This window comes from Salminus brasiliensis, chromosome 20 (genome assembly GCF_030463535.1).
Source record: "Salminus brasiliensis chromosome 20, fSalBra1.hap2, whole genome shotgun sequence".
In the NCBI taxonomy this organism is placed as follows: Eukaryota; Metazoa; Chordata; class Actinopteri; order Characiformes; family Bryconidae; genus Salminus; species Salminus brasiliensis.
Window position 1 is genome coordinate 11,092,341 of NC_132897.1, and position 12,236 is coordinate 11,104,576.

General features: G+C 41.8%; 1 protein-coding gene across 1 annotated transcript in view; it reads right to left on the bottom strand.

Annotated features, from left to right (window-relative positions):
- Positions 1–7,975: 7,975 nt before the first annotated feature.
- LOC140542277 (uncharacterized) overlaps positions 7,976–12,236 on the bottom strand; it is a 97,819-nt gene continuing 93,558 nt past the window's right edge. The window contains exon 12 of the mRNA XM_072665194.1: positions 7,976–8,593. Within this exon, the coding sequence (XP_072521295.1) occupies positions 8,109–8,593 (485 nt within the window). The 3' untranslated portion in view covers positions 7,976–8,108. The remainder of the gene's footprint in view (positions 8,594–12,236) is intronic.

Below are 12,236 nucleotides of genomic sequence, written 5' to 3' on the forward strand. Positions count from 1 at the left end.
TCCCACAAGCCTCCTTATCCCAAATATAGTCAGCCAATCAAAATCTTTTGGTGTCTGCTGTCTCTTTCTGCTTCGCACCGGAGCTAGAAGGCTAATTTTACACAGCTAGTTTTGTCTGTATTCTTGCACTACATTATCTGTAGTGTAAAACTGGATTAAAGGTTAAGCATTGCGTAAACTGGATTTTCTGCAGACCTTTTCTTTCAATATCCCTGACTCAACTCATCAGCTAATTCAGGAGGCCACTGGGAGTTGAATTTGGTGTGTTCAAGGAGGGAAAACACTCATCTCCGCAGGGCTGGTGCCCCCCAGGACTCGAGTTTGACAGCACTGGGGTAGCTGACTTGGTCCTAGAGGAAGAGCAGCTGCTTCACTGAGCTTCAACATGATCCTCCTCCGTATTCTCGGCAGATGCTAATGTCATGTTGTCCTGTATTATGCGCAGCTCAAACTGCAGGGCATGCATGATGCAAACTGTGAGAAATCACTGCATGTTTTTTCTAAGCAGTGTAATAATAAAGCTATACGTTACACGTAGGTGTAGGTTTGTTTTTTCATGAAAGACGTGAGAGGGGCAAGCAGCATAAAAAGATGAAGTGCAAGCCTACCTAGAGAGAGAGAGAGCGCGAGAGAGAGGCAGACAGACAGCTGTGGGAGTTTGCAGCTCGTCATCTTTTCCACTCCGTACCATCTGGAATAACACTTCCAATGTGCTAAAGCCCTTCTCTTTTTTTGGTTCAGCGCAGCGACTACAGTGCTACACTATCCTGACTAATTCTGACCACGGCTAAAAACCACAACCAGCGTAATACCATTATTCCTGTGCAACCAGTTCCAAACGAGCCAACGCTGCCACTTTCTGGAAAAGTAAACCTTGCAAGACATTCCCGGTCAAAACCTGTGGAGTTACACACTCAACCAGAACCCAACACACGCATAAAACACAGGCAAATTAAAACAGCTCTGCACACAGGCCTTTATGTTTCAGCAGAAAGTTCTCCGAAGGTTCCCCAGACGTGGCTAAGAATAGCCCAGACAGACTCCAAACCAAACAAACCGTTAAACATTTCTACCTCGCTCAGGGGACGCCTCGGGTTTAAACACCTGCGAGGTGTCGAAAGCCCAATATTTTATTTGAAAAACTCATAACGCAAGATATAGTGCCATTCCGCTAAAATGATTCCCCCATCGGCTAAATTACCAACTGCCTCGCGAGGCAGTAACTTGTAGGAAATTTATGGCGTCCTGAGGAAAAAGTGTACGTGAAGGAAGGCCTGAGGCGACGGGAAGATTTACACAAGCATTTTCTTTCTGACAGCAATTTGAAGTGTAATGATTTTCTCCAGTCGCTCCACTTTTCCTCCATTTGGATGTGATGGCTTAATGAGACAATGACTCAAAGGGACACAAACCACAAGAGCAACTGTGTCATTTGTCTTCAAACTCAATGGGTTCTTGATAGCACAACACAGTATTGCCTTCAGCTCAACATTTAGTGCTGTATTCAGCATGAATATGTAATAATTACAAATGTTAATGATAAAATGAAAACAAAAAAGTTTCTGTCTTTTTTTTACCTCGTCTACCTCTAGCGTCAGAGAATTCAGACATTCAGTTGGTCCCCTTTAAATGGGAGTTCTATCATATTCAGAAAAAAAGAAGTTCCATCAAGCAGCGAAGAACCTAGTCCTAACCATTTCAACTTTTGCTGCAATGGATTCCGAAGTGGAGACAACACGCCAACCCAAAAGAAACAAGGATGAGCTGGCTTGAAAATCCAAGATGGAGGAGAAATGAACTGATGCTGTGTTTTCTTTCTCGGTTCTGTACGATGCCAGATTGGTAAAATATAAGCACACAGTGTCATTTTGGTTTGTCGGGTAAGTCTTGCACAACAACAGGACTGTGCTCTTGGACACATCTTTACTCTTGTTTCCTGCTGGATTCCAACCTGTACAAACTCTGTACACTGCTCCAGCCATGCATGTGCCTTCCAGACGGACATGATCTGGATGTGTATGGGACTTCTGCCCTTGTATGTTACGTCCTTGTGTTGTCTAGTGTGCAGGCACCCTAAGGCAACAGGGTGGCACTGCAGGTAGTGTGAGTGCCAGAGTTCTAGGTATCTTCTGTGTGCAAGCAGTGGATGCATATGCATGCCTTTATTGTTGGATGCACTGTGACAGTTTCTGAATGGCTATGCACTCTGCATTCAGAATACTATTTAGACCGCTAAGGCCTTTTTTTTTTTTACTGATTTGTACCATCAGAGGGACAGTTAAAGACGGATGTCCTGTTGATCTACCTGCTTGTACAAAAGTAAGTTTGTGAAAGAAATACATTTTTGTCAGGTCATGCTCCTTAAGCACACAATTTGAGCACCGATACGTCATATTCTGGTGTTGCTAAAAGAACAACTGCACAGCTATACATTTATTTGCCTTTAATGGCCTTTATCTCCTTTGGGGAGAGAGAGAGAATTGCAGCTCTTTACCGTCCAGAATGTAACCACCAGTTCTGGAGTGCCCTGCTGGAACTGCTCATCTGAGACAGAACTGATCTTGCTGTTCTTCCTGCAACTTTTCCCCCACGAAAATGTCTCTGGCCTCTACTTGTTAGCGTATCCTCCTCTTCAGGGGTCTGCTTGGTTGCCGCCTGGTGTCCGAGAGAGAGGGTGTAGAGAGCTTCATACCACTACCTAAATGGAGTGCTGTCCGCAAGGACCACACAGTGCTTTACCAAGGTCTTGGTTCTCATCAGCTTGTTGTTGGAGGAACTGTAGACCACATTAATGATCCTGGCCTTATAAGCGCAGCACTCTGATCTGCATGAGAGCTTCAGAACGTGAGATTCACATTATCACACGTCACTTCCATGGATCATACTTTATTCCTAACATCTACCCTGAACTAAAGGAATACTTTGGGGGAAAATGTATAATTAACATGGTTTATCGCTGACGATTAGCCAATATAAGTTTGGCACCAAGCTTCTGCTTCTTTCAGCCTCTGCTTTTTGGGAGATGCAGGGCTAATATTGCTAACAAACAATGGACGTTGATGGTCACCAATCTTATCTCGCTAAACACAAGCCAAAATCAAAGCTAAATATACAATAAAAACCTATCTAATAAAACCGCATGAATGACTTTTTTTTTTGAACATGTAGGCTAATACTGGAGCTACATTAACACTGCAACTGCATAACACCCGGTTTTGTGTTAATATTGTGCTTTCAAACTGCAGTACGCCGACTGTGGAACAGGTGTGTAAACATGGGTCTGGTTACTGAAAAGAAGTCATACCATGTACTAAACCATACTGATTTGTCTCTGTGAAACTAATGAAGCTCTGGATGTATTTTGAGCAAGTTTGTTTTCACAGAGATGAGATTGGTGAGAGTCCAGCGTTTGTTAGCGGTGTTGGCCCAGCCTCTCCCATTCTAACTACTCCTTTGATATCTTTTTGTAGGATTACTCCTCGTCTCCTCGCATGTTCACCCATTCATAAGTCAGACTCTTTGTGCTGTTTCTTGGACTGGCAGCTGGTGCTGGCCGCAACCCAGATATGCTCCTTTGTGGACTCAAGCAAACCAGCCCCAACAGCTGCCCAGTACAAGAAACTGGACATTACTGCAGCTCTAATCACAGGTAATAAAACAGCTGCCTGTGGAAGAAACCGAACCTGAAAGGAATATTTGAACATTTTTAAATGTAATCTTGGTTTTGGTACGTCTGTAAAATACAGTTGATTACCAGCGATGATAACTTTAACATGTTTTCCTACACTCAGAACAGAAGAGAAACCACGTACACCGAAATACACTTGTAAACGAAGCCAATGGGCAGGTGTTGAACCTCCAGTTGTAAAACAACTGTAAAAAAACAAAACAAAAAAAAAACCAAGGTGGCAGAGATTAGTCTGGAAATGGGAGCATATTCCTTCAACCTCAGCAAAACCAAAATCCTTTGTCTCTTAAAAAGTTGTTTTGTGGGAATAAGCATTTTTACTTGTCGCAGAAATTCCCATAAGCATTCATGAATTCATACTTTACAGTCATTATGGAGACATATGGTCCTCACAAAGAGAGTAAAACAGAGCACACATGTATACACACACTCAGGTTTTAAAAGAAAAAATATCTGTAGGCCAAGCATTTCTGCTTGCTGTGCACGTGCTGTAAGGCTGAATAATTAATATTGTACACACACATTTTTGCCTGTGCCGGAGGATAAGTGACGCGTCTGGCTAATTATCTGCTCCATTATTAAAACAGTAATACTGAGATCTAAGAGATTATAATATGTATAATTATTACAAATGATTATTAACTCCATAATAAATTGTAGAACACCAGTTCTAAGGATGTGGGACATATTGGAAGAAGAGCTTCCCAGAGGCTGGCTGGCAGTAGCTGGTTTATACAATGGTAATGAAACCTCGCTCCATCGCAGACTCTTCTCTGGCTGTCGCTCTGTAGCGATATTCTTATTCAGTTAAATTTTTAAAGCTGTTTCTGGGTCTGTTTGTCCCCACAGACAGACTTCAAAGAGACATGACCTGCTCAGTGGTGTGTTTATGCATCAGATGACACCAGTATATAGAATATTGACAAGTTTATTTCTCCTATGGCATGCTCACTCCCTCATGCACACCAGTGTGTTATCAGGTGTGTTTTTTTTCCATGTTATTGTATAGTAGTTTCAAAAATGTCCCTGACTGTCTGAATCCTGGTTAGACTATCATTCCTATTTACAGTTAATAATGGTAAACACTGACAGCAGCTGTATGTCAAGGTTCAGACTCAATACAAAGGAAAGGAGAAATTAGTGTTATTGTAACATAATATGAATTAATATAATATAATATAATTAAATATAATTATGAATATAAATTTAATTGGTTGATTAAATGGGATACAATATATAGCCAAATGTCCTAATAGGTGTGGGCAGGTGTGGACTAGAGGGGTATAAAGGCATCCAGCATTGACCTGTGGAGCAGTGCAGCTGTGTTCTCTGGATGCAATCAAATCCTCACAGCAATGCTCCAAAATCTAGTAGAAAGCCTTCCCTGAGACAGTTACTCCAACAAAAGCAGGATATTCCATCTTTTCAGGGAATTTTGTAATTATGACAGTTTTGTCCTAAAAATGAATGAAACACACACACACATTACCATACCTCCCTGCTCCTACAAACTCCATCATACTTCATTAGGGTGCAAATCCACACCATAGAATATGCTAGAGCTGGATTGGTGCTTGGGCCCCTGCAGTTACCGATAGCATTCATAAACAAACCCTGCATGCTTTAAGTCCTCAGTTCGATCTAGTCTAGGTCTCTTCTCATGAATGCAGGATTAGTGCGATGCTACAGTAGAAGGCACCGATAAAGCGAATTCCCTATGCACCAAGCCTGAAACAATGAGTGCTGAAATTGGGTTTTGTGCACGGCGTATATTTCTGAATACTGCGGCTGATACGATATCACATGGAATTCACAGAGGGAACGAGCATTAGATATTGCCATGATCTGCATAGAAATGTGCAAGATATGTGCGGTATATAGAGCTGCAGATCAGCTGTTTCATGCATGCACATACCCAATATGATATAACAGACCAGTGATGCTAGAAAACTACCCTTAGTAGGTTTTTCTTATATATTCACAAGTGAGGAAAAAAATTCACTTGCCATTTACAGTAAGTATTCAATTTGAATCTGGTAGTTTGTGTTCTGCAATTGTAAAGCTCATCAAATTCCACATCACTCATCCGAGAGCGTGCCCTAATCACGTCGGCAGTGTCCATTTATTTATTTATTTATTTTAAATAGTAAAAGTATGTAATTAAAGAAATGGACTTTAGCAGTGGAAGCAAGATGCTTTGGGCCTTATCCATCTGATGTCCTGCTGGAGGCTTTTATTAAATGATGGCTTTCTTTCTGACAAATTTGTGTACGGGACAATGATGCATAATAGAGGCGGAGGGAGAAAAAAAAGGTGGGGGGGGGGGGGGGACAAGGCAGAGTACAAAAACAGAGTAATCAAGTTAGCATTCAGAGAGGAAATAGCTCATGCTGTGCCATTTGTGCACTCCTACAGGGTGGAGGGAGTGATCAAGTGAGTGAGAGACAGAGAGAAAGAGAGAGTGAAAGACGAATGAATACAGAGAGAAATGAAGGAAGGAAACGCTAGACACGCTCAGGGCTAAAGCATTAAAGTAAAAGCGGGCCAAAGCGCAAGTAGGGCTTTTCGCACAAGGGGCGGGGCAACTGATGCATAATGCATGAGGGTGGAATTTTTGGGGAAGAAAAGATAGAGAATAAGCAAAAGCGCCTGTTTTCTTTTTTTTCCCTCCATACCTAAAAGCTGCCGGGGCTGAGAAAGAGAACAATGACTCCACTTGCTTTTTGGCTCGTCTTATCTCATCTCTTCTCTCCCGTCTTTTCTGCCTTTTGTTTTCACATCTAAAGCTGTCGGGGAAGAAGACAGATGCAGGGAGGTGACTAATGCATCCCCAGACTACTTTTGTCTGAAGAAAGAAGCAGAGAGGGAGAGAGAGAGATGGAGTAAGCGAGAGAGAGAGAGAGAGAGAGAGATAGAAGGGGGGTGGGTCTGAAATTGTTTTTCAGTGCCACAGATGCCATACAGTATCTCACAACACTGAGCAGAAGATGATGACTCGGAGGGGTTTCTTTTATGAGCTCTGCTGCGGGTGTCTGGACTCATCTGCTAGAAATATGCTAATAGTGACCGTAATAAACATTCAGACAGCATGAATATGCAATGAATTTTGGCCTATTTAAAGGCAACAAATCACACACAAAAAAGTGTTGAACAAACAAACAACTGCAGCATTGGCTATGATTGAAGAATGCTAAGAGCAAGTTGCTGACATATCAAGGTTGGTTTTATTTTAGGCATTTATGAATCATTATAAGTGCTTTGACCGATAACTAATTCATTTTACTAACATCTGACAAACTAACAAAAGTGTCAAATAAACACAAGCTAAACTCTACAATAAACATACAGTAAAAGCAGAGCTGTAAATTCACAGCACCTGTCTCCACAGCTTCCCCATAACACACACTGTGTCTTGTTTAGAAGTTCTCCTGTCGTAACTGAACGGCTGAGACTCAGACAGCAGACAGAAATAGACGTGGACTTTGCTTGACACCAGCAGAACAAGGCCCTGTAAGTGCTTTCATTTCCTCCAGGTCTGTGTAGCCTGAGAGGCTTTTCTGTGGGCTATTAGCCCCCCTGCACCCCTCCTTGCCTAGTCCACCATCTCCCCCCTGGACCCCACTCACCAGCACCAGTTCTCAAGAGGTTCTACAGTGGATGGGTAAGTAGTGCAAAAAAAAAAAGTGTTGTGGGGGAGCATGTTTTCTGTGGTATGTTTAGTGTGAGGCACCAAAATGAAAATTTAGATCCAAGATTCAGGACACTGGATATATATATATATATATATATATATATATATAGAGAGAGAGAGAGAGAAAGAGAGAAAGATTAAATAGAAAAATATATTTATTTATAATACTTAAATAAAAAATAAAGATGCCCAAAATGTTTTTTTTTTTCCATAGAAGAAACATTTAATTACCAGAAAGAAAAATTATAGAAAAATAGAGATTTTTTTACGTTTCAATAGCCTCTACTGTACCCTTAAATTGGTATAAAACCTTTTGAGCATTATATAAGGGTTGCATATAATTCGTCTATGACAAGAAGCCACTGTGGTACCTTTTATGTAGTGTACACCTACACCTAGAGTGTAGTACAGCCTATTACTACAGTAATAATAATACAATAAAGCTTCCACTTAAGGTTCTCTTTTGGTTCCCCATGGAATCTCTCAATTGACATTTCTTTAAAAAAAAAAAAAGGAAATTAAGACCCTTTAATTGCTTGTGGACAAACTCTCATTAAAGGAAAACAACGAAACCAAAAACATTTAGAAACCTTTATTTTCAAGAGCGTCTTTAAATACGTGTGGGAATAAGTATATTGTTTCATATTTTTATATGTTTATTATATTTTAGATTTAATCAGGTGCATTTAAACAGGGTAACTTTAGGCAAAAGGTTCAGTGGCTAAAATTTCAGTGCTCTACTGTCCACTCTGCTTTAGCTACTACCTTGCTACTCTTGCCCCTGGGAGAACTCCTCCTCCTCGGCCTCTGGTTGACCCCAGTCGGTTGGGACGGGTCGTGTCTGGAGGTATCTGATGTGACATCCACTGTCAGAGCCTTTCTCAGCGCTCTGTGCCTCTGCTGGGATGGCAGAAGAGAAGCCTGTTTATTGTGGACTCTCCTGCTGGGGTCCCCAGAGTTTTCATACTGACTCTGAGCTTTAGGGCTGTCCTGCTGAGCAGTCCCAGGACATGGTGCATGTGGCTGGGCTGGTGGGATGCTGGCCTCCCTCCTGTGGGCTCTGAGTGTGTGTAGAGTGTGTAAAGCCTGCTGCTGCTCTTGCTGAAGCAGGTGAAGGTGACTGGCTGCTTTCTCTCTCTTCTCAGCGCAGTCTTTCAGGAGCGCCTCCACAGCCTGCAGGAAATCATGGCCATACTGCGCCAGGACCTCGTCTCCTACACACAGACACACACACACACGATTCATTCATTGAATGTCTAATGGATCTTAAACAACAATTTGAGATGCAGACTTTTGTTAAAAAATACCTTTTTTCTCCCAATTTAATACTGCCAAATAACTCGTCTGTAGTTCCCCCTAGCACTAGCAATACCATACACACTCCACCATGACACTATGTCAGTGTCACCGCTGTTAAGGATGGCCTACTACCTAAATCATTTCTGATCAGTGAGGGTCCTGATGGTCACTGTCTATTGATCTACAGGGTAGTCGGGGGGGCTGATATACTGTGCAGCAACAGACAACCTACAGTCTGTAATTGAAAACCTACAAAACACACCTATATGGCAAGACAGTTACAGACTGGCGAGTCAGTGTATATGTTTCTCCAGATCTACTTGGTAAGAAACACCTTGTCTCTCAAGTTTAAAAGTCAGTCACCTCGCACCTTACATGAGACAGGAGAGCAGTGCATGCTGAAAGGTAGTGGATAAACTTAGACCTGTTGGTGTAGTTTCCCGTGAGCTCTCCCCATGCGAGCGGGCCTCACCCAGAGTTTACATTACAACCATAGATAACTGAGGCAGGCGGTTTACACTGACACTCCTGAGGACTGCATTTACAGCTTTCTATGCAGAGAGAGGGTGGGAGGAGGGGGGGGCTCGCAAGGTGGGAGTGTGAAATGAAGGCTAGATAAATGAAGAGTGTGTTCTGATAGAGAGAGAGGTATGTGTTAGGAATGCTGCTGTAAATCTCCGATTTCAGGCCTAAGCGCAGTCACCTGGCCAACAGAGGAAATACTTTCTCTCAGGGCTGCAGCTGCTGCAGGAGGAAGCTGGCTCACTTTCAGATGACTACCCTGATGCTTCTCAGAAGGGGAAAGTTACCTTTCTCCTACAAAAGTGAGATGGAAAAGACACTATATGGACAAAGGTATTGGAACACACCTAATCATTGAATTCAGGGGTATAAACACAAGCACATAGCCACGCAGTCTGCCTTTACAATCATTAGTGAAAGCATGGGTGGTTCTAAAGAGCTTGCTGAGTTCTAGCCTAGTACTGGAAGATGATATGACTATCGCAACAAGTTAGTGGGTGAAATGTTGTCCTTCCTAGATATTCCACAATCTGTCAGTGGTATTATTGAAAAGTGGAAGCATTTAGGCACCACAGCAACCATGGAAAGCTACAGAGTGAGGTGGCCGAGTGCTGAGGAGCAAAGTGCATAAAAGTCACCATCGCTCTGCTGACTCAATACCTGCAGAGTTCCGGACCTGCTGTTAGAGCTGCAATGGAGGACCGACTCCACATTAATGCCTATGGACTTAGAATGGGATGTCATATAAGCTCCTGTAGACGTTGTGAGACTGTGATTAGGCTTAACGTACAAGGTGCAGAAATGGAACACATGCATCCACTCTATAAATTCATACATATGTACACACATATATCAAAGTGTATATATGGCTTTATCCAATATTAATAATTAAGTCATTGTTTTTCTTGCAACCATCAACAAAGCATGCTATATAAAACTTGTAACCTGTAATCAGGCAGCACTTCTAATAAGGGCAATAACATCATTTCTCTAGCATTTATTGGTAGATTGTTTTTTTAGTTTTTTTACTAACACAAGCTACTAATGATGTCCTGAAGTTTTGAGTTTTTTTTTTTTAACATTCTTGTTTCTGGGGTTATGTGTTAGAGATTTTTTTGCTTTGGTCAGCTGAGGTTTATCGTTTTCTTTTTATACCTCCGTTTCAGATTCTATAATGTTATTATATGTATGACATTACATAAAACGAAAGAAAAACTAGTGATTGGATCACACCAAAAACAGATTGAGTCAATGCAAAACACCAAAACCTGCCGATCCTGAACGGTCCAAAGGGCTAGGGCACTGTCACTATGAACAGAGGATCACTGGTTCAAAATTTTAAAACCTGGGGACCCTGAGTGGTCCAGAGGACTAAGGGGCTATCACTATGAACAGAGTGTCACTGGTTCAAAACCCAGTATAGGGACCATGCCAGCACTAAGAAAAAGCTCACTAAAAACTGGCTTATTTTAAAGCTGAAAGAAAAACTACTGATTTGTTCACACCAAAAACAGATTAACTCAATGCAAAACACCAAAACCTGCTGATCCTGAGTGGTCCAATGGGCTAAGGCACTGTCATTATAAACAGAGGATCAGTGGTTCAAAACCCAGTAAAAGGGCCATGCCAGAATTAAAAACTAGCTTATTTTAAAACTGAAAGAGAAACTACTAAAGTGTTCACACCAAAAACAGATTAACTCAGCACAAAACACCAAACCCGCAGACCCAGAGTGGTCCAATGGGCTAAGGCGCTGTCACTATGAACAGAAGATCAATGGTTCAAAACCCAGCGTAGGGCCCATACCAGCTTTAAAAAAATGTTTATTTTAAAGATGAAAGAAAAAACTACTGAAGTGTTCACACCAAAAACAGAATAACTCAATGCAATACACCAAAACCTGTGGATCCCGAGTGGTCCAGGGGATTAAGATACTGTCACTAGAATCAGAGGGTCACTGGTTCAATACCCAGTAATGGGACCATGCGAGCAGTCAAAACTGCTCATTTTAAAGCTGAAAGAAAAACTACTGATTTGTTCACACCAAAAACAGATGAACTCAATGCAGTCCACCAAAACCTGTGGATCCCAAGTGGTGCAGGGGATTAAATTACTGTCACTAGGATCAGAAGATCACTGGTTCAATACCCTGTATAGGGAACATACCAGCACTCAAACCTGCTTATTTTAAAACTGAGAGAAAAACTAGTGATTGGATCACACCAAAAACAGATTAACTCAATGCAAAACAGCAAAACACCAAAACCTGCCAATCCTAAGTGGTCCAATGGGCTAGGGCACTGTCATTATGAACAGAGGATCACTGGTTCAAAACCCAGAATAGGGGCCATGCCAGCCTTTAAAAAAAGGCTTATTTTAAAGCTGAAAGAAAAACTACTGATTTGTTCACACCAAAAACAGATGAACTTAATGCAGTCCACCAAAACCTGTGGATCCCAAGTGGTGCAGGGGATTAAATTACTGTCACTAGGATCAGAAGGTCACTGGTTCAATACCCTGTATAGGGAACATACCAGCACTCAAACCTGCTTATTTTAAAACTGAGAGAAAAACTAGTGATTGGATCACACCAAAAACAGATTAACTCAATGCAAAACAGCAAAACACCAAAACCTGCCAATCCTAAGTGGTCCAATGGGCTAGGGCACTGTCATTATGAACAGAGGATCACTGGTTCAAAACCCAGAATAGGGGCCATGCCAGCCTTTAAAAAAAGGCTTATTTTAAAGCTGAAAGAAAAACTACTGATTTGTTCACACCAAAAACAGATGAACTTAATGCAGTCCACCAAAACCTGTGGATCCCAAGTGGTGCAGGGGATTAAATTACTGTCACTAGGATCAGAAGGTCACTGGTTCAATACCCTGTATAGGGAACATACCAGCACTCAAACCAGCTTATTTTAAAACTGAGAGAAAAACTAGTGATTGGATCACACCAAAAACAGATTGAGATAATGCAAAACACCAAAACCTGCTCATCCTAAGTGGTCCAATGGGCTAAGGCACTGTCACT